General features: G+C 44.4%; 1 protein-coding gene across 1 annotated transcript; it reads right to left on the reverse strand.

Moving 5' to 3' along the window:
* Window positions 1-7,808: 7,808 nt before the first annotated feature.
* On the reverse strand, window positions 7,809-17,399 carry LOC144697755 (sialidase-3-like). Its single transcript, XM_078569761.1, has 3 exons — window positions 17,188-17,399; window positions 11,083-11,332; window positions 7,809-9,595 (listed from the first exon to the last, which is right to left on the reverse strand). The coding sequence occupies exons 2-3, from the start codon at window positions 11,284-11,286 to the stop codon at window positions 8,570-8,572; spliced, it is 1,230 nt and encodes a 409-aa protein (XP_078425887.1). The 5' UTR covers window positions 11,287-11,332; window positions 17,188-17,399; the 3' UTR covers window positions 7,809-8,569.
* Between the last annotated feature and the right edge of the window lie 6,105 nt (window positions 17,400-23,504).

The following is a 23,504-nucleotide window of genomic DNA, read 5'->3' on the forward strand; positions in this document are numbered from 1 at the left end:
CAACTGAAGGAACTGCCACCAATGGAGGAGCGATTGTAATTGGGGATGCTCAAGAGGCCAGAATTACATGAATGCAGATATTTCAGAGGGTTGTAGGCTGGAAAAGATTATGAAGATAGGGAGGGACATGGTCTTGGTGGAATTTTAAAATCAAGACATTGCTTGACCAGGAGCCAATGTAGGTCAGCAAGCACAGGTGACCTCAAAGTTAAAGAGGGTAGAATGGGGAAAGACCAGCCAGGAATGCATGGGAATCGTCAAGTCTAGAGGTAACAAAAGCATGAATGTGGGTATCAGCAGCAAATGAGCTGAGGTAAGGGCAAAGTTGGACGATGTTATGGAGGTGCAAATCGGCAGTCTTAATGATGGAAAAATATGTGGTCAGAAGCTTATCTCCGGGTCAAGTATGACACCAAGGTTGCAAACTGTCTGGTTTAGTCTCAGACTGTTGCCAGAAAGAGGAATGGACTCTGTAGCTAGGCAATGGAGTTTGGAGTGAGGACTGAAGACAATGGCTTCAGTTTTCCCAGCATTTAATTGGAGGAAATTTCTGCTCAGCCAACACTGGATGTCAGATAAGTAGTTGAGGAGTTGAGAGAGCTGTTGGTAGTTGAGTGTCATCAGTGTACATGTGAAAAGTAATGCTGTTTCATATGAAACTTCATGAAACGTTTTCTGAATGTCCAAGTAAACTATATGATGGGAAAGTTTGATTAATTCCTTTATATGTAATATCCTCAAATTCAAAGATGTTAGTTGTCACCCTCCTACATACTGTAGACTATTTCTCACAGCGTCATTCATGTATATGCACTTCACCAGTCTACTCAATGGAATGGGTTCCAATACTTTGTCTAATTCTGAAGTTAGGCTAAATGGCCTGTAGTTCCTCACTTCAAAACCAACAGTACCCCATTAGAATCTAGTGATTCTCTTATGTTTGTCAGTGCCTCACAAATGAACTCCCTCAACCACACTGGATAAATACCATTGTTCAATATCTCTGCTTCAATGACCTACAAATTCTCTCAAACAGTAAATGCACTGCAACAGTTGTGCAGCACATTAATGCAACACACAAGGCATTAATATAAAATCAAAATACTGCAGATGTTGGAAATCGGAAATAGAGCGAGTATAAGTACTCAGCAGGTCAGGCAGCATCTGGGGATGGAGAAAAAGTGCTAACGTATAAGGTCAATGACCTTTCAACAGTTCCGTATTTCCAGCATTTTCTGTTTATATACATAGAAAGTATTAATTGAATGCCTTATTGGGCCACAAATTACTGTCAAAATAAAGTGAGGTTAATGGTACTCACCATTATTTATGCACAAAAGGTACAGCAATTTCAAGCTTGGGGCAAGCATACGGTTAAACTGCAATATCCAGATATTGCTGTTCAAGTTGCGCGACTCTACCATTAGCTTCTTGAAACCAGCATTTCACTGTCTGCCTCATCATTGAATGGCATGAAGTTGCTGAATTTGTTTGGCAGATATGAACTAAGCTCACCATTTTTCAATCTCATTGGCTAAGAAGGCACACCATTGCTTGCCTGTTCATTCAGCACCCAGATGTCTGGTTTCCTTTGCTGCCCCATTATCAACTTGCACTTTCAGCAACTCGCCACACAAAAAAAGACCCTAAATATGCAAGGGCAGGTCTAAATAGCGTCAGATACCATTAGATGCTCTGCAACTTTAGGGGGAGGTGGTAGTGTAGTGGTATTGTCACTGGACTAGTAATCCAGAGACCCAGGGTAATGCTTACGGGACCTGGGTTTGAATCCAACCAAGGCAGATGGAATTAAAAGTCTAACTAATTAAAAGCGAATCCATTTTCAATTGTCGGAAAAACCCATCTGGTTAACTAACGTCCTTTAAGGAAGGAAATCTGCTGTCCTTACCTGGTCTGGCCTATGTGTAACTCCAGACCCACATTAATGTGATGGACTCTTTACTGTCCTCTGAAATAGTCTAGTAAGCCACTCAGTTGTATCATACTATTAAAAATTCTAAAAGGAATGAAACCGGACGGACCACCTGGCATCAACCTACACACCGGAAATGACAATGGCAAACTCAGCCCTGTCGACCCTGCAAAGTCCTCCTTACTAAGTTCTGGGGGCTTATGCCAAAATTGGGAGAGCTGTCTCACAGACTAGTCAAGCAACAGCCTAACATAATCATACTCAGGGAATCATATCTTACAGATAATGTTCCAGACCCTGCCATCACTGTTCCTGGGTAGGTCCTGTCCCACTGGCAGGATAGACCCAGCAGAGGTGGCGGCACAGTGATATACAGTCGGGAGGGAGTTGCCTTGGGAGTCCTCAACATCGACTCCGGACCCCTTGAAGTCTCACGGCATCAGGTCAAACATGGACAATGAAACCACCTGCTGATTACCACGTACCACCCGCCCTCAGCTGATTAATCAGTACTCCTCCATGTTGAACAACATTTGGAGGATGCACTGAAGGTGGCAACGGTGCAGAATGCACTCTGGGTGGGGGACTTCCATCACCAAGAGTGGCTCGGCAGCACCACTACAAACTGAGCTGGCCAAGTCCTAAAGAACATAGCTGCTAGACCTGGCCTATGACAGGTGGTGAGGGAACCAACATGAGGAAAAACATATTTGACCTCATCCTCACCAACCTGCCTGCTGCAGATGCATCTATCCATGACAGTATCGGTAGGAGTGACCACAACACATTCCTTGCAGAGACAAAGTCCTGCCTTCACATTGAGGATACCCTCCATTGTGTTATGTGGCACCGTGCTAAATGGGATAGATTTCAAACAGATCTAGTAACTCGAGACTGGGCACTCATGAGGCGCTGTGGGCCATCAGCAGCAGCAGAATTGTGCTCAACCACAATCTGTAACCTCATGGCCCGGCATATCCCCCACTCTACCGTTAGCACCAAGCCAGGGGATCAACCCTGGTTCAATGAAGAGTGCAGGAGGGCATGCCAGGAGCAGCATCAAGCATACCTAAAAATGAGGTGTCAACCTGGTGAAGCTACAACACAGGACTACTTGCATGCCAAACAGCATAAGCAGCAAGCAATAGACAGATCTAAGCAATCTCGCAACCAATGGATCAGATCTAAGCTCTGCAGTCCTGCCACATCCAGTCATGAATGGTGGTGGACAATTAAACAACTCACTGGAGGAGGAGGCTCCACAAATATCCCCATCCTCAATGGTGGGAGATTCCAGAACATCAATGTAAATGATAAGACTGAAGCATTTGCAACATTCTTCAGCCAGAAGTGCTGAGTGGATGATCCATCTCAGCCTCCTCCAGTGGTCCCCAGCATCACAAATGCCAATCTTCAGCCAATTTGATTCACTCCGCATGATATGAAGAAATGGCTGAAGGCACTAGATACTGCAAAGGCTATGGGCCCTGATAATATTCCTGCAATAACATTGAATACCTGTGCTCCAGAACTTGCCGCACCCCTAGCTAAGCTTAGTTTCTTTACCTAGTTGTGCATCTTGTCGGTAGTTTTGGATGATTAGAATTAGTTTCATTTTATTTTTAATCTGATATAGATACATTAATTAAAGGAATCCGTTTAATAATTTATAGAAATAGCTTAAAGGAGATCAATCAATCACATTTCTCTGTAGTATTAGAAATCAGAAACAGTCTAGCATATGCTATTGCAAGACAAAAGGCAGAATTGTCCGTGAACTGCACTAAGTGCGATATAGCAGGCGTGAAAAACAACTTTTTTCCCACCGGCTGCAATGGCGCGTTTTTGCGCCGTATTGTCCACTTCCCAGCGCATCCTATCTCATTAATAATACATTCAAGGTGAACATGCTGGATCACTGACGGGCAGGCTCGGATTTGCCTGCCATGTCGTGTCCTCAGCACTTCCTCACTCTGTACACCATAGTTAAAGCGCACCAGAATGCAGCCTACCTCATGTTTACAGACCAAGACCGCTCCAGGCGACAGATGGCCCTGAAAGCAAAGAAGACAGTAGCCCCCAAATTTAATGACACCTCACTCGAGCGTCTTTTGGATGCTGTTGAGGCCTGCCACAATGTCCTCTACTCCCGCTCTGGCCGCAGGAGGTCCACCAGAGTCACCAGTCTGGCCTGGGAGGTTGTGGCAGCGGCGGTTAGTGCCAATGGAGCACAGAGGAGGTCAGTCTTCCAGTGGAGGAAGAGGATGAATGATCTCATCCATTCCGCCAGGGTAAGTCAACCACCTCACCACTCTCAACACACACTCCCAAACCCATCACATATCCACAGGGATCTCACACCTCAACGCACAACACCACTTACTCTCACACACACCCTCACATCTCCATCAGGCTCACATCCTCTGGGCCTTGTGTCCTCATCCCATCTATGGCTTTGCTCACCATCGAAACACTCCATGCATCCTGCTTACAATCTCTCCATCTGTTTGTATGCAGGAGAAGCTGGCTCACAACAGGAGGGAGGGGTCCCAGACTAGGGGTGGAGTGGCTGATATTAGGCCCCTCACTCACTTTGAGGAGTGTGCCATCGCGCTGGCTGGTGAGGACATGGACCATGCTTGCGGCAACGGTGAGCTCGGCAACAAACACCCATGTGAGGATCCTGCACCAGATCATCCCTCTCTCAACACAACTGAGTGCTCTCTCCTGTTTTTGACTCTGCTGCCATGCACTAATTATCTCTACTTTGGTTCACAGGAAGCTCTGTGATTGACGCTCTCAGCTCCATCCAGGTCCTCATCTCTAGCCAAGAGGACACCTCCTCCATTGAAGAGTTGGAAATAAGCAGCCGGGAAGACCCGTCACAGCACTTACCCACACCCTCCACCAGCACAGAAACACAGACCTCGGTGGGACCTAGATCTAGAGCAGAGTTGGGTTCACAATCTGGTGTTCACCGCACAGATATGTGTCCACAACAGGAGGAGGCAAGTTCAGCTGAGCTCCCCGGCACTAGGAGGACTGCTGGGGAAGAGGCATCTGTCAGGTCCGAGTCAGATAATGAGCCTCTGGATTCGGCCATCCAGTTCATCGTGTAGAGTTATCAGAAGGCAGGGAACATCACGCAGAGCTGTTGAAAGCGCTCAACAGAGTGGCACGCGAGTTGGAGGAATGTCCGACTGCTCTCTGATGAAGTGATGCCCACATGTGTGCATATGGAGGTCTCCATGGGAAGGATGGCAGACGCCATGGAGACCATGGTCCAACAGAACGTGGAGATGTGCACACACCTGCACTCCATCGCAGTAGCCATGGCAAGTTCCTACAGTGGCAATGTGAGAGGGAAACGGGGCACCTCGATGTACCTCCAGGTGCTCCTTCCCTTGAAGGAGTCAGGCTGGGGCCCTCGGGCACCCGTAGGGAGGAGGAGCGGCAGCTGGACATCCCTGGGTCATCCACTCAGGAATCTCAGAGGTTGTCCTCTCCCTCCGAGTCCCCTTTGCCTGTGACCCCCCTCAACCTCGTCCTCTGTCACTGCAGAGGGAGCAGTTGGCCCACAGGACAACCAAAGCAAGCTGGGGTCCTCAAGGCCTCAGCTCTCCACAGGATATACGCTGAAGTCATCAGAGGCAACAGGGCCAAACATTGCACAGGCTGTCTCCACCCCTGCTGCGATGTCAGGGAAGCACCATGAAGAAGTGGTAGGCCTAGAAAACTTAAGAAATTTTGATCACATGTGGTTGCATGGGCAAACACATTTTGTCACTTTATATAATCTGAAAATATATTCACTTTCATTGAATAATGTGTAATGTTGCCTTTCAGCTTCATTTACAAGTGACTGCTGCCCCTGCATTATCCCCACTCCCCCCTGCATTGACAGTTCAGCTGCACGCAGTTGGACCAGGAGTGAATCTGGAAGGAGAAGTTTGTGTGTGGCAGGGCCTTTCGAACCATCCTGCAAGCATTCTCCCACGCACGTGGAGCCTTCATCCATCACACTCATCTCATGTCCCGAGCATTTTCAATGCTGCCTGCTGGGGTTCTCTTTCAGTTGTCCATCTGAGCTGACCTGCATCTCCACCCACCCACTGATCACACTCCCATGCAGCACCTGCTCCCACCCAGCACGAGGCTCCGCTCACTTTCGATTTGCGCATGGTATTGTTAAGCTGTGTCCTCAGCAACCACCCTTGCCACCCCTTCTACCAGTACTGACACACCCTCACCTATCCATCCTAATGACTCCCTCTGCCCCCTTTCACACTCACCAATCCATCCTACCACGCCCACCCTGAGTTCACACCCCAGGAGGCTCACATTGACTCAACAGACCCCTACCTTGTTTGTTCACCTGGACATTCCCCTCCCCTTACACCTTCCTCCCCATTACACCTTGCCCCACAAGATACCTTCGCCCCCCCAACCTCAGCCCTCCCTAACACCTTCATCTTCCCTCCCAAGCTTACCCCCCCTCCAAAACACTTTCGCCCCTCCCCAACCCCAACACCACCCCCCCCACCTAGTACACCTTCCTTTCCCACTCAAACCAAACCTTCCTCTCACCTCACAACCAGCCTTCGCCACTCATCCGCACCTGCCCATGGTGAAGTCCCTGGAAGATGGTACGAAGCCATGGCAAAGTCCCTGGAAGATGATGCAAACCCATGGCAAAGTCCCTGGAAGATGGTGCAAACCAATGGCAAAGTCCCTGGGAGATGGTACGAAGCCATGGTGAAGTCCCTGGAAGATGGTACGAACCCATGGCAAAGGCCCTGAAATTCCAAAGCAGGTCCGAAGCATTAGCGAAGCCCATGAAGATCCAAAGACTCAGTGAAGTCGAAGCTGCTGCGTGGAGACCTCCCACCTTCCAAGAACTGCTTTGTGGCAGAGCAATGTGCATGAGGATCCACCCACCCACGTGATGCACGTGTTCCTCCAGGGTCTGGTAGCTGTAGGCCTCCAGCATCTTCCTCTCCTTGGATGACCACGATCTGAGCAAGGGCCTAAAGGTAAGTCCTGACTTCTGCACGTCTCGCTTGTCCAGATGTGTTCTGTAAATCAGTTTCATGCTGGCCTCCAGTGGGATTTGAGATCCTACACCATCGGATGATCCCACTGTGATTTCACGCTGGCGTGAAACTGATTTCTGCCCCTCCCACTGAATTCTCCCTCCCAGCCACCATGATGCCTGCTGCAAACGGGGGCGGAAAATTCTGCCTAAAGAATCCAAAGGCAAAAAGTCCAGTAGGGCAGAGGAGACCTTAGCGGGGGGTCCTGTGTGTTGACTGTGCTCAAAACTTGGATGGAAAGTAAAAGCCAGAGCAGTGGTCAAATTATTGTTTTGATTTGTTAAGCATAACTTACTTCTTAATAAATTGTCCTGATTTGCTACATCAAAATATCTCCTGTTGCCTTATTGGTTTTAGTCTTGTCCAACTAAGCCTTGAGTGAGCCTTTTGTACTCACAATCTGTAATATTTCTTTTAAGCTATTTTTATATATCTCTGTGCTGCTCAAATACCTCAGTCCCTAAAGTCTTTTTATATATTTTATTTTAATTGCCCGTCATCTTTTTTTCAGAGTAGCTTCATTTCCTTGAATATCTTGTAATTTAGACAGGCTGGCCCATAAAATGAGAACAATGCCACTGGCCATTAGCTCAAGCTAAATTCATTGAGAAGCAACTAACATCAGCACTTGGAATAGTATTGCCATGGCTTACTATATATTATACAGACAATAATGAGTTGGTGGAAGTGATTGAGAAAATATCTAAATGATCTAATGTGTCATGGTTAACAGGACTGCAAGTCCAGGCACATACAGAATTCATCAAATAAATAACACCATATTTAATTTTTTAGTTTTAGTTCATTTTATTAGGCAGCTGGAATCTTGTGCAATAGTCAGATAGTTTCCATCATCTACATTCAACCACATCAGTCTAAAGGGCTACAACTGTTCATGCAAATGAACTGTATAAAAATGTTCTGCTAAGGGTCTTGTCATCTCTTATGGACTGATTCTATTATTTTCTAGGTATTTGTATTATCAATAACTTGTTGCTTCTGTATATTAAATCTACCTGTAATTAAATCTATTTACTTTTAGCATGAAAATAGTGGTCTGACTGTAATATTTGCCTCCTTTTGGAGTAAGCAGCACCAGGTGATCTCTGGCAACATTACCCATCAAGTGCCATAGGTAAGGGGTAACCTTAGTCCATGCCACAATCCCATATAAAGGTATTTGTTTTGGTTTACAGGCGACTTAGACTGCATTTGGAAGCTGCCTCTGCTGTGAGCACAACTTACAAGTGTTGGGAGAAAGTTAAATTGTAACAGTAAACATTGTAAAATGACTTGCCAGGTTTGAAAAGTGTGCAGCAATTGACTGATGTTTGATAATATTGTTGCTACACAGTCTATATCTGCAAACAAGCTCAACAAGATGAATATTTTCATTTCAAAGTTAACGACTGTAAGAAAGTTGCATTGTTGTGGTTAGCATGCAAAGTAAGCTGATCAATATGCAAGCTTTGAAGTGGAAAAACCATCTGCACGTGCATTTCCTTTACAGCATTAAGAAATCACATATTGTTTTCTGGTTGATTTAATCTGTTGCATTCTTTAGAATGTTCTTAATAACCTCATCAATTTGGAATACACTGAATGAGATTTGTTCACATTCAAATTTGGAGCCACATTCAAACAAGCAAGTAACAAGAGGAATTTCTTCCCCAGGAAATTCAACAAAAGCTAGTTCCGAGTAGGCGCTCGGACCAGGATAAATGACCCAAGGCTCTGTCCAGGAATGAGAACTACCTGGACATGTACTAAGATAAATTCCTAAATCCCTGCGTGATTTGAAGTTTGTAGTATGTGAGAATAATATAATCTCAAAATTTTCTGTTAATTTTGAAGTATCTCTCTCCTGCCGACAATGATATTCTTTAATGGCAGGATAAATATTGACATGTGAAATTTTTGATGCTGGAAAGTGGATGATACTGCCATGGCAACCATTTGGGGGTTCAACTAGCTTTTTTACCAGATACCCTTCTGTAAAGGTACATCCACCATCTGCGCTGAAAGCCTGCACCCGATATTGTTTTTCACCATGCTTAATGCTCCGAGCATTGCAGTACAGAATACCAGATCCATTGCCTTGATCCACTGACACCATCTGACATTCCCCACACTCCTCTCTGGAAACAAAGTCCCCAAAATTCCAGCTGTCTCCATGATTGTCACTAAAGAAGGTGAAAACACGAGACATGACTTGGCCATCTGATTGTTTCTCATAAGCATGGGCAGGGATGATAAGGCGTCCAGACCTGAGCTGAATACCATGGCCTGGCCCCACAGCAAATGTTGCCCACTTGTCAACGTACTGACCTATGGTACAATCTGTCAGATTGGTAGGATTGCTCCAATTCTGTCCTTTGTTCTCGCTGGTGACAAAGCAAAGTCGTGTGACATTTTTCCCAGTTCTTTTTTGATGCTGCTCAGGTGTATTTCCAAAGACAGCAATGAAGAAGAGGAAGACAGTGCCTGTATCTTTGTCATAGACAGGACAAGGATTCATGGATCGATGATTCTTTAGTCGTGCAGACTCAATTGCTGTCACATCTTCCCACTGAGAAAATGAAACCAAGAGTTAATCAACCAGAACTGGATCACTACATTAACTTCCCATCAGTTCTGAAAACAAATTATGATCTTCCCACTTTTGATACATGAAGTAGATGGATGAGGCCATTCTTCCAAAGAAACTTGCGGTTCCCCATTACAGGATAAAATTGTTCCTTGAAGAATAAAGTTTTCGTCATCACCCTCGCTTCCCAGAATCCACTGCTAGCATTGATCACCCTTCAACTTAAAGAGGTGGTCTCTGACTTCAGGACTGAATTTGCCTTTTACCATTTTATAGCCATGCCCCTTATCCTGCTGCCCTGATTTAACCTGAAATTGTGCTCAGTATTGGCTTTCTCTTCTACAGCTATATAACTTTGCATGGTCCCTTCTCATTTGCCTCCTTTTAAAGCTGAGGTATTGTTTCTTTCTAATTTATCCTCACAATTCTGTCCTCAGACACAACAAATCAGGCTCAACCCTTTTTGCACCATTTTCAGGGATTTGGTGTTTCCTTAGTGCCTCAATGAAAAGAACTGAAAATGGCTCAAAGTGCTTCCAGATGCTCTCGTACTCTATTCTGGCAACAGATATCAGCATTCTGTGCGTTTTACTAATTGCTAGTCCAGAAATCTGAACATGGTCCATCACTACCAGGTCTCCTTAATTACCTTCCAAGCTATATTGACCACTTTGTTAAGCATGTCCCAACTTTCTCTTACTATTTTACCACTTTTTTCCCCATTTCTATTTCATTAAATTGATGATACACGCCAAGGGTCGAGATGTCCCTGAGCTCAAGTTGGTTTCTGCAATATTAAGATCCACTATCATGGTCATATGTTTAGTGCAAGAATAGGTGAGGCCCATCACACCATCATGTATATGCTCAAACATCACGCTTTCTAATATGCATTTTCTTTCTTTACTTAGAGTTATCCTTTATATTTATTAAAATAGCATAAATATTAAAAGGGATGTTCTCAGCATATTTATTTATGCAACAAAAAACAGCAGAGACATTACATAATTCATTCATAAAATCACATCCCATGTAGAACAGGATTGTGTACAAATGGCATTTTCACTCAGTGCTAATAGGTTTCTTTCATGTTTTGACCCAGCTTGCAATGCAGAAAGGAACTCTCGCCCTCCCCACATCCCCAAACCCTCTAGTTAAAACCTAAATGCAAAGCCCAATTAAAACTGGGATTCCATCCCAGTCATTCTATTTTATTCATTTGCAGAATGTGAGCACCACTGGCAAGGCCAGCATTTATTGCCCATCCTTAAATGGCCTGGATAAGGTGGTGGTGAGCTGTTTTCTTGAGTGGCTGCAATCTATCTGAAGAAAAATCCAGGATAGTGGATGTTAGACTATCTTAATCAGGTTCAATCAAAAAAGTGCAAGTGTTAACCAATTTTAAATTTGCTAACCACAAATTTTAAAAGTTAAGGTTGTGCCCCCTGTATATGTTTCTTCCAGTTTACCTCAAAATTCTTTAAAGACTTTTTATACATGCCCCTTCGGAGCATGAGTGCATCAGCATCTTCGTCCCTGGAGCCTAATCTCTTCTCAGCAAATGCCAAAAGCGTGCCTGTGTCCGGAATGTGGAGCAGTGCAGGAATTCGATACCCAAAACTTTTCTCCTGTTTGAATAGGATAGTTGTGTTGAAAGAAGTTGAGGAAGCCATCTTGCCAGAGAAATTGGACACTGTAGATATGAGAAAAGCAACTTCTCTGCAAAAGAAGAAAGATACTCAGAATAACATTTTGAAACTTGCTAGTAAACTGTGCACACCGAGTAAGAGTCACACAATGATGCAACATCTATTCTGGGTACTGCCGTGACCAGTTGCATCATACAGTCAATCAAGACTGAGATGAAATTAGGAAAATCAAGGTTGCTAGAATTTTTATAACTACCACCCTCTCATTCCACTGCTCACAAATTAATAAGTGATTCTCCTCATTGTCTTGATTGCTCTCACTGAGTATGTGTCTCACTGCTGGTGCCAGTTCAGTACAAGTTCAACTTATCAGTTATCAAATCTTACAGATTTGAAACTGTTTAGGAGTGACTGTGATCAAGGAGTACAATGGGCAGGGCGGTGAGGAGAGGAGTCCTGGATTTAGAAACAGCACAATGGAGTACAGAGTTATGAGGGAATGTCTGGGAGCACAGTGGGAGAGCTCAGGCTGGTCTCTATTACATTTGATGGAGGCTGTGGTGTATAAGCACTTATGGGGAGCAGGAATGAGTGCGCAGGGGAGGGGCAGCTGAACTGGGAATGTAGAATAGAATGAGGAAGTCGGAAATTCTATGGTCGGGATGGGGTTGGGGGGAGCTCAGCAATTTGCAATCTATGGTCAGTATGGATTGGAGTTGGAAGGCACTCCATAAATGAGAAGGGATTTTATGACAGGGCTCTGTGGTTGTGGTTAGGGGTGTTATGATTAATTTAATGGAGTACTATGAAGGAACGCCATGTGTTGAGGGGGGTGGGCAATGGAGTTTGTGAGGGGGCACTGTAGATAATAAGTGCATGAAACGGCTTTTTGGATGAAAGTGGTCATGATGAGGGTGTTGTAACTGGGAGGGTTTTTTATTCTTTCATGGGAGATAAGCGTTACTGGCAAGGTCAGTATTTGTTGCCTATCCCTAATTGCCCTTGAGAAGATGGCGGTGAACTGCCTTCTTGAACCGCTGCAGTCCATCTAGCATAGGAGTGCCTAAAATGCCTTTAGGAAGGGAGTTCCAGGCTTCTGACCCAGCAGTAGTGAACAAGTGGCGATATAATTCGAAGTCAGGATGGTGCATCGAAATGGGGAGATGAGAGTCTGTGGTGAGGGGTGGAGATGAAGGGACTGTCGTGATGATGTGTGAATGAGGGTGTGTGGTGAGGGGTGGTGTTGTGGGCATGTCTGGGAGTGGGGGTTGTGTGAATTTGTAGATGGGAATGACGGTGGTGAGAACAGAGCTCTGGTCTGAGATACTTGTACAGACTGGCAGTGACCCTGGAGGTCTATGCTCTTGTCATTATCTATCCTCCTCCTTCAAGTACCACACCCTAAGAGGGAATTGGCGACCACGGGCTTCTACTGCACAGGCCCATGATTATGTTTGGCAAAGTACAGCAGTGGTTTGTTGTTTTTTTTTGGAAAAATATACTTTATTCATAAAATATCTGAAAGAACATTACAAAACATTTCTAAATGGCCATCACAAAAAGTGCAATCATATTCAACTTTTACACATGGATCATGAGGTGCTTCAATACAATCAATGAATATTACAGTCATTTCAATATGGTCATTACAGACAGTCAGACAGTGCAATGGTATTGGAGTTTATCGACATACCTCATGTTGCATTCTGAGGTGCTTCAATATGATTATAATACATTTAGTTTTCACTACATACATTCTTTGTGAGTCATACAGCCCAAGGGGTCAATGCAATTCCCAGCCCCTCGTTGCACTATGGCAGAAAGGTCTTAGACAGCGACCTTTCCCCATTGGGCTTGTGGCAGCTGCCCCAAGCTTTAGTGCGTCCCGCAGCATGTAGTCCTGGACCTTGGAATGTGCCAGTCTGCAATACTCGGTTGGGGACAACTCTTTGCACTGGAAGACCAGTAAATTTCAGGGAGACCAAAGAGCATCTTTCACCGAGTTGATGATCCTCCAGCTGCAGTTGATGTTTGTCTTGGTGTGTTCCCCTGGGAACAGCCCGTACAGCACAGAGTCCTGTGTCACCGCGCTGCTCGGGATGAACCTCGACAGAAACCACTGCATCTCTCTCCAGACCTTCTTTGCAAAGGCACGTTCCACAAGGAGGTGAACAACGGTCTCTTCCCCACCACAGCCACCTTAAGGGCAACGTGCAGAGGGGGTGAGACTCCTGGCGTGTAGGAAGGATCTGACGGGGAGGGCCTTTCTCACCACCAGCCAAGCTACATCTTGGTGCTTGTTGGAAAGTTCTGGCGATGAGGCATTCTGCCAAATGACTTTGACAGTCTGCTCGGGGAACCATCTGACAGATCCACTATCTCCTTTTCCCACAGGGCCTCTAGGATGTTACGTGCTGACCACTGCCTGATGGACTTGTGGTCAGAAGTGTTTCTCTGCATAAATTTTTTCACATGGGACAGGTGTTACGGAATGTTCCAACTACTTGCAGCGTTTCGCAGCAGCGTGGCCAGACCCATCCTTCGCAGCACCGGGGACAGGTAGAACCTCAGCACGTAGTGACACTTGGTGTTTGTGTACCGAGGGTCAACGCACGGCTTGATGCAGCCGCACACAAAGGTGGCCATCAGGAAGAGGGCGATGTTGGGCACGTTTTTTCCCCTTTTACCTACAGGCTTGTACATCGTGTCCCTGCGAACACGATCCATTTTTGACCTCCAGATAAAGCGAAAAATGGATCGGGTGCTCGCCATTGCGCAGGAATGAGGAATGGGCCAGACCTGCAGCAACACCAAGAGTGCCTCACATCTGATGATTCTTACCCGCAATGGAGAGGGAGCGTCTCTCCCACATGCCCAGTTTTCTTTCCACCATAGACACTCGCTCCTTCCAGTTTCTAACGGACGCCCTGGTCCCTCCGAACCATATCCCCAGCACCTTCAGGCTGTCTGACCTGACGGTGAAGGGGACAAAGGATCGGTCAGCCCAGTTCCCAAAGAACATGGCCTCGCTCTTGCCACGATTTACCTTGGCTCCCGAGGCCAGTTCAAGCTGGTCGCAGATGTTGATCAGTCTGCGCACCGACAGCGGATCCGAGCAGAAGACGGCGACATCGTCCATGTACAGGGAGGCTTTGACCTGAGTGCCTCCACTGCCTGGGATCGTCACTCCTCATACCCAGATCCTTCCTGATGGACTCAGCAAAAGGTTCTATGCAACACACAAACAGGACAAGGGAGAGAGGGCAGCCCTGCCTGACTCCAGATTTAATTGGAAAGCTTTCTGATTTCCACCCATTGATTGAAACTGCACTACTGATGTCAGTGTAAAGCAGTTGGATCCAGTTGCAGATCCCCTCCCCAAACCCCATTTTGGAGAGCACATCCACCATGTAGGTGTGCAATATTCTGTCAAAGGCCTTCTCCTGATCCAGGCTGATGAGGCAGGTGTCCACACCCCTGTCCTATACATAGGCAATCGTATCCCTGAGTAGCGCAAGGCTGTCAGAGATCTTCCTGCCGGGTACAGCACAGGTCTACCAGTGCCATGTGCTAGTCAGGGTAGAAATAGCAGGATATATCGGATGAATACGTGGCTGAAGAGATAGTATGAGGGGAAGGGTTTCAGATTCCTGGGACATTGGGACTGGTTCTGGGGGAAGGTGGGACCAGTCCAAACTGGACAGGTTACACCTGGGCAGGACCAGAACTGATGTCCTAGGGGGAATATTTGCTAGAGTGGTTGGGGAGGCTTTAAACTAAAACGGCAGGGGGATGGGAGCCTATGCAAGGAGTCAAAGGAGGGGGAATCAAGGACAAGAACAAAAGACAGAAAGGGGAATAAGAAAAGTGATAGGCAGAGAAATCAAGGGCAAGAATCAAATAGGGCCTCAATGAAAAATAGTGGGAACAGGACAAGTAATGTTAAAAAGACAAGCCTTAAGGCTTTGTGCCTTAACGCGAGGAGCATTCGCAATAAAGTAGATGAACTAACCACGCAAATAGATGTAAACAGGTATGATATAGTTGGGATTATGGAGACATGGCTGCAGGGTGACCAGGGATGGGAACTGAACATCCAGGGGTATTCAGTATTTAGGAAGGACAGACAAAAAGGAAAAGACGGTGGAGTTGCAGATTAGAGGGTAGCTAATGTAACCCCATTATTTAAAAAGGGAGGTAGAGAGAAAACAGGGAATTATAGACCAGTCAGCCTGACGTCGGTAGTGGGGAAAATTCTAGAGTCCATTATAAAAGATTTAAGAGCTGAGCAATTGGAAAACAGTGGCAAAATCGGACAGAGCTAGCATGGATTTACAAAAGGAAAATCATGCTTGACAAATCTACTGGGCTTTTTCGAGGATGTAAGTAATAGAGGTGATGAGGGGGAGCCAGTGGATGCGGTTTATTTGGACTTTCAGAAGGCTTTCAACAAGGTCCCACATAAGAGATTAGCGTGTAAAATTAAAGCACATTGGATTGCGGGTAGTGTATTGAGATGGATAGAAAACTGATTGGCAGACAGGAAACAAAGAGTAGGAATAAACGGGTCTTTTTCCGAATCGTAGGCAGTGATTAGTGGGGTACCGCAGGGATCAGTGCTAGGACCCCAGCTATTCACAATATATATTAATGATTTAGATGAGGGAACTAAATGTAATATCTCCAAATTTGCAGATGACACAAAGCTGGGTGGGTGAGCTGTGAGGAGGATGCAGAGATGCTTCAGCGTGATTTGGACTAGCTGAGTGAGTGGGCAAATGTAGTATAATGTGGATAAATGTGAGGTTATCCACTTTGGTAGCAAAAACAGGAAGGCAGATTATCTGAATGGCTATAAATTGAGAGAGGGGAATGTGTAACGAGACCTGGTGTCCTCGTACACCAGTCACTGAAGGTAAGCATGCAGGTGCAGCAGGTGGTAAAGAAGGTAAATGGTATGTTGGCCTTCATAGCGAAAGGATTCGAGTACAGGAGCAGGGATATCTTGCTGCAATTATACAGGGCCTTGGTGAGCCCACACCTGGAATATTGTGTGCAGTTTTGGTTTCCTTATCTGAGGAAGGATGTTCTTGCTATAGAGGGAGTGCAGCAAAGGTTTACCAGACTGATTCCTGGGATGGCGGGACTGACATATGAGAGATTGAGTCCATTAGGATTATATCCGCTGCAGTTCAGAAGAATGAGGGGAGAATCTCATAGAAACCTATAAAATTCTAACAGGACTAGACAGGGTAGATGCAGGAAAGATGTTCCTGATGGTGAGGGAGTCCAGAACCAGGGGTCACAGTCTGAGGATATGGGGTAGACTATTTTGGACTGAGATGAGGAGAAATTTCTTCACCCAAAGAGTGGTGAGCCTGTGGAATTCGTTGCCACAGAACATAGTTGAGGCCAAAATATTGTATGTTTTCAAGAAGGAGTTAGATATAGCTTTTGGGTCGAAAGGGATCAAAGAATATGGGGAGAAAGCGGGAGCAGGCTATTGAGTTGGATGATCAGCCATGATCATGATGAATGGTGGAGCAGACTCGAAGGGCCGAATGGCCTACTCATGCTCCTATTTTCTATGTTTCTATGGTCAGGGCGGATCACCAACTCCAGAGCAGATTTGACCCAGTTGGCCATGACCTTGGACAGAATCTTACAGTCCACATTCAACAGTGAAATGTGTCACCAATTTCTAATTTCCTTCCTTTCCCCCTTCCGCTTGTAGATGAAGGTGATGATGCTGCCAGCTTTAGCAGTTTGTTGTTACCTTGGCAAAATGACTGACTAGGAAACTCTCCCACTCTTACCACCTGCTATCAGGTTGCACCACAAGACCCCCTAAATGCCAATGATACAACTTTTCTCGCACTCAGTTGAGTAAATTCCGATAATGTTTCTACACGGTTTTCAACCTACCTTCGATGTGATCGGTTAACTCCACTACACCACGAAAACACTGCGGCCCTGGAGATCTACGTGCGCTAGCTTGTTATTTGAATATTTCCACTTGATTGGTCCAAAAGGCTGTCAATCATTGACATACGCAGTTGACATTGCCGCCAATCAGATTGCAGAGTGAGGTTCCGCGGCCGCCACGCGCTCTACTTTCTCGCAGCTCCGACTCGGTTTGTTGCTCCGTCGCCCCAACGCTCTCCACAGTTACCCGGACTGTTTTTAAAACCTGCTGCCCTCACCCGTGCGCTATGACGTTGTAAGCGCGATGACGTTGTAAGCGCGATGACATCGACTCTCTTAAAGGGACAATGATTTCTGTGGGTAAATTTTGGAAAGAGGGCAGTATCTAGGGTTTTATATATATGCCTTGTTTCATGAAATATGTGGAACACACTTTGTCCTAGTCCCACTCAAGTTTCCTCTTTTTCCATCATTGGTGACTGTATCTGTGCCCTTTCCTGTTCTAACCTTAAACTGCATTTTTTTCATCAACTTTGCTTATAATTTTAATCATTCTTGCCTTCACGTGGCCCATCTCTTACTCTCCTTTTCCCTTCTTTGACTGCTCTGCCTCCATTTCTGGAGTGAGATTATCGATAAATACCCATTATATGGCCACTTTCTCACACCCTGCTTCCTGTAAGGGCTCCATTCCATTTTCCCAGTCCCGTTGTCTCTGTTGTATTTGTTCTGATGAGGCCACCTTCCATACCAGCACTTTTGATATGTCATCCTTTTCCCTTAATCGAGGATTCTCCTCTATCGAAGTTGACATGACCCTCAGCTGCTCAGTTGGCAGCTATGGTGTCAGGCTGCAGCAGATGCTGTTGGAGGAATAGTTGCCACTTGGTCAACAGCCACTCGTCTACCAGTAGTGACTCTTGTGAGGTCACTCCAGAGTGGCCGAATGCAGGAGGTGTTCGTGTATTACAACATGGAGAGCTAGGCTGCCGCCTGCTTATGCATTGCTCCTGTCTTTGCTGGGCAATTAACATGGTGCGTCTTTCTTGATTCTGAGGTAGGGTTCCGACCTCCTATTCGTGTCATCATTAAGGTTGCCTATTTCCACTTCCACTTGATCCATTATTACTCACTTTTGATTTCCATCATCATCCCTTTTGTCATTTAATCTCCCCTGCCTGCCACAGGTTCTGACATTTAGTTTTCTCCATCTCCTTTCCCTACATTTACTTAAAACTTGTTACAACTCTAACTTCTTCTAGTTCTAGTGTTAGATCATCAACTTAAAATGTTAACTTTGTTCCTTTCTCCACAGATGATACCTGACCTGCTGGGTATTTGCAGCATTTTCTGTTTTATTTCAGATTTCTAGCATCCAGTGTTTTGCTTTATGACATCTTTGGCAGTCTCTTCTTGGCCTCCACCTATCACTGGCCCCCTATTGAGCTCTCCTGTCCCACCCCCTTCTACCAGCTTATATTTCATCTCATTTCTATATGTCTTAGTTCTGATGAAGAGTCATACGGACTCAAAACGTCAACTGTAGCCCTCTCTGCAGATGCTGTCAGACCTGCTGAGTTTTTCCAGGTATTTTTGTTTTTGTTCTAGATTTCCAGTGTCCGCAGTATTTTGCTTCTTGCTTTAGTGTCCAGAGTGATTTGATTGAGGTGTTTAAAATTATAAAGGGATGGGTTAAGTAAATAGAAATGTAGAAATGGACAGTTTCCTACCGTTGCAGGTCTATGATAAGGGACCACAGATTTTAAAAATTTATTGTAATAGATTTAGGACATAGGAGGAGGTACTTCTTCACAAGCATGATCAGAGTTAGTGATTGATGCAAAGACAAAATCAGCATTGAGTAGCGATTGAAAACAGAGCTGGGTTAGGAGTCCATGGGTGGGGGCTTCGACAGCTTTAACATTTGTGGCCCACTTGCACCCACCAATCACCAATCCAAGATAGCATAGTATTGGGTACTGTGGTTGTAGTGGTTGTTACTATCCATAGAATTTCTACTGTCTGCTCACCTTTACTGATATCCCTCATTTCTATTCCTGTATTAGTGTCCCTTAACACAAGAACACAAGAATTAGGAGTAGGAGTAGGCTATTTGAACCCTCGAGCCTGCTCTGCCATTCGATAAGATCACAGCTGATTTGATTGTGGCCTCACTCCACCTACCTCCCTGCCCCCCATAATCCTTGACTCCCTTGTCAATCAAAAATCTGTCTAACTCAGCTTTGAATTTATTCAACGACCCAACCTCTACTGTTCTCTGAGGAAGGGAATTCCAAAAACTAATGACTCTCTGAGAGAAAAACTTCCTCCTCATCTCAAGTCTTAAATGGGAGACCCCTAATTTTTAAATCGTAGTTCTGGACTCCTTGACAAGAGGAAACATCCTTTCAGCAACCAACATTGCAAGTCCCCTCAACATTGGTAACCTTTCTCCTTACTGGGTTGTCAATATTTCTAACCTTTCTCCTATCCCAATTTCCCTGTCCTTTCTAAAGGCCTTATAACCTGGAATATTTATTTCCCAGTCTTGCCCAGATTGTAGCCAGGTCTCAGTGATGGCCACTGTTTGAGCTGAATTTGTGCCTCTGATTCATTTGTTTTATTTCTTGTGCTAAGTGCTTATAGGTATACAAGTATCTATATTACCTTTAACACTACTTATGACCTGGAATTCATTCTTATCCATCTTTTAAAGTCTTTAGGATATTTTTATTTATGTTTCTGTCTGAGCCCTCCTTTGTGCTTCCCCAACCCCTTTATTGGTTTAAAACCCTTTGTCCAGCCCTGTTTATCCTTCCAGCTACGACCAGAGTCCCAGCAGAACAGCTCAACCTGGTGCCAGTCTTTCATTAACTCGAACCCCCTTTTCCCACATCAATTCTTTAGTTTGTAAGAACATAAGAAATAGGAACAAGAGAAGACCATAGTTCAGCCTACTCCGCCATTCAATATGGTCATGCCTGACTCTCCGGCTTCAACTCCACTTTCCTGCCAGCTCCCCATATCCTTTGATTTCCTAAGAAACAACAAATATATTCAATGATGGCACATCCACAACCCTCTGGGGTAGAGTATTCCAAAGATTCACAACCCTTTGTGTGAAGAAATTGTTCCTCATCTTAGTCCTAAATGATTGGCCTCTTATCCTGAGACTGTGCCCCTGTATTCCAGATTCCCCAACCAAGGGAAACAACCTCTCAGTATCTACCCTGTCAATCCCCTTCATAATCTTGAATGTTTCAATGAGATCATCTCTCATCTTCTAAATCCAGAGAATATAAATACTATTTACTCAGCCTTTCATTATAGGACAACTCTCTATTTCAGGGACTAATCTTTTAAATCTTTAATATACTGCCTCCAATGCAAGTATACCCTTCCTTAAAAATGGAAACTAAACACTGTATTCTAGGTCTGATCTCACTAAAGCCCCATATAATTGTAGCAAGATTTCTTTATTCTTCTGCTTGTAAGATTGGAATCCCCTCCAACTGGATTTTATGAAATATAAATCTCAAAACCCCACGGAAACAAGTACTGCAAATAAACATGCCAAACCTCAACACGAAAACACACTGAGACACTGTCAGGGGTTAATTTTCAAAACATTTCAATATCGAAGCAAAACCGATACGATGAAAGGACAGTGGGACATTATCACAACAATGATACAAGAAAGTTGCCATCAGAAAACTCAGTCAAGAAGCTGGGAAAACCATTGTAACAAATGGCCCCAGATAACAACTATCATACAAACAACATCAGCAATGGCCAAGAAAGAGAGGAACCTGTTACATACATATCAGTCTGGGAGCCAGAGATACTTCACCACAATGGGGTTCATTGTTTCGGCTGTGGAAACAAACATCGATGAATGAGCCTGTCTGGACCAAGGCATGTAACAGACTAGAGATTAAAGGGTTCTAAGCACTGACCATCCGGCAGGATGACTTCAGGAAATATGTTCAGTGTTCAGCATAATGTCTTCAGGAAATGTGTTTTGATATTTTCGATTAGGATCATTTTAAAAGGCCAAGATCGAAGGGCCTGGCAGTCAGAAGGAGGGTTACGGCTGGTCACCTTGACTCAGGCCTACTTTCAACACTGGACAGACCAGCCGTGTTGGGGATTGTAAGTGTTTTCAGCCATATTGTGATATTGGCTTGAAGGTTTTGGACTGCAGTCAAGAAGGAGAGTTAGGAATGGTCAACTTGATTCGAGGACCTACAACTTTTGCCAGAAGGACCAACCGTGTGAGGAGTCGTAAGTTATCAGCCAAATCCGAGGGACATTGGGGTTGAGGTTTAAAGGGTAATTTAAGGGTAACAACCAAATCCTGAGGGGGATGGGTTGAATTGCGGAAGGTTTGGGGCAGAAACGTGGGGTTTTCCCTGTGGTTTTTCTGTTGAGGCTTTTTAATAAGTCGTGGATTTTTTTGTGATGTATTTATGGGAAGCCGAGGTTAAAGCGTGGAGGGATTTAAATTGGTCTAACCAATTAAGTGTTGTGTAGTGTCATTTACACTAGTTTAGAGCTCTTGTATCAGGGCATTAGGAGTGTTTTAATAAACGAGTTTGTGGTTGAGCCAAACCGTGTGTCTGTGTAATTTTGTCCTTTATAAAATCCAAAAGTCAAGAACCACCAGTAAGGAGAAACGGGAGCGTGAATCTCTTACATACTCCAATCACCTTGCAATAAAGGCCAACATGTTATTTGCTTTCTTAATTGCTTGCTGTACCTGCATGCCATTTTTTGTGTTCCTTGTATGAGAACACCCCAATCTCTCTGAACATCAACATTTACACACCTCATGTCTTAAAAAAGATTCTGTTTTTCTATCCTTATGACCAAAGTGAATAACTTCCGCAATTCCCCACATTATACTCCATCTGCCACCTTGTTGCCCACGCACTTAACCTGTCTAAATCTGTTTGTGTCCTTACAACTTGCATTCCCACCTAGCTTTGTATCGTCAACAAACTTAGATACATTACTCTCTGTCTCTTCATCTAAGTCATTAATATAGATTGTAAATAACTGAGGCTATAGCACTGCTCCTTGTAGCACTCCACTAGTCACAACCTGCCAACTTGAAAATGCCCAATTTATCCCTACTTTCTGCTTCCTGTCCATTAACTAATCCTGTATCCATGCTAATATATCAGCGCAACTCCATGAGCCCTTATCTCGTGTATTAACCTTTTGTGTGACACCTTATCGAATACCTTTTGGAAATCCAAGTATAAATCAACTACTGGTTCAACTTTATCTACCCTACTAGTTACTTCCTCAAAAAACTAATAAACTTGTAAGTGTATTGTTAAGACTTCGTTAATAATGGATTCCAGCACTTTCCTGATGACTGACATCAAGCTAACTGGCCTGTAGTTCTGTTTTCTTTCTTCCTCCTTTCTTGAGTTGTGGCATTATATTTTCTAACTTCAAAACTGCTGGAACCATTCCAGAATCTATTGAATTTTGGAAAATCATAGTATATCCACTATCTCTGTAGCTATCGCTTTTAGAACCCTAGGATGTAGGTCATGGGGGGTTTGCCAGATTTTAGTCCCTCAAGTTTCTCCAATACTTTTTCTCTGCTGATATTAATTACCTTAATTTCCTTATTCTTATTAGCCCCCAGGTTACCCTCAATTTTGTGTATGTAACTTGTGTCTTCTACTGTGAAGACAGACACAAAACATTTGTTCAAAGTCTCTGCCATTTCCTCATTCCCCATGATAATTTATCCTGTCTCTGCTTCTAAGGGACTGACATTTACTTTAGCTACTCTCTTACTTTTAATGTACTTGTAAAAGCTCCTACAACCTGTTTTTATATTCTTGGCTAGTTTACTCTCATATTCTATTTTTCCCCTTTTTATCAACTTTTTGGTGGCCCTTTGCTGGTTTCTAATACATTCCCAAACCTTAGACTTACTACCATTCTTTGCAACATTGTAAGCCTTTTTGAAATCTTATACGACACTTAGCTTCCTTAGTAAGCCACAGATGGAACTTTTCATTAAGTTTTTAAAAGAACGTTGTTATGATCCCAGCTGATGTTACTATTGGACAAGTCAGGTCCCAGAGTGGAACCTGCTTGATTGATCCTAACTTTTGTTTTTTTGTGTTTAGAAATGTGGAAGGCAGCTACTGAACAGTCACAGGAGTCAGCTGATGAACTTTTAACATAAGAATAAAACATTTATAAAACAAGAAAAATGAACTATGTTACATTACTCCTTCAACCCAATGATACCTTTACAGATATATATACAAATTCATAAAGAAAACACA

This window comes from Cetorhinus maximus, chromosome 2 (assembly GCF_964194155.1).
Source record: "Cetorhinus maximus chromosome 2, sCetMax3.hap1.1, whole genome shotgun sequence".
Taxonomy (NCBI): domain Eukaryota; kingdom Metazoa; phylum Chordata; class Chondrichthyes; order Lamniformes; family Cetorhinidae; genus Cetorhinus; species Cetorhinus maximus.

What these genes read in the sequence shown, in the direction of transcription:
- LOC144697755 (XM_078569761.1), bottom strand. Translation starts at nt 11,286, where the DNA reads ATGGCTTCCTCAACTTCTTTCAACACAACTATCCTATTCAAACAGGAG. An exon ending in AGTCTTTAAAGAATTTTGAG is followed by an intron (nt 9,596 to 11,082) that starts GTAAACTGGAAG and finishes TCATTTTCTCAG; the next exon opens with TGGGAAGATGTGACAGCAAT.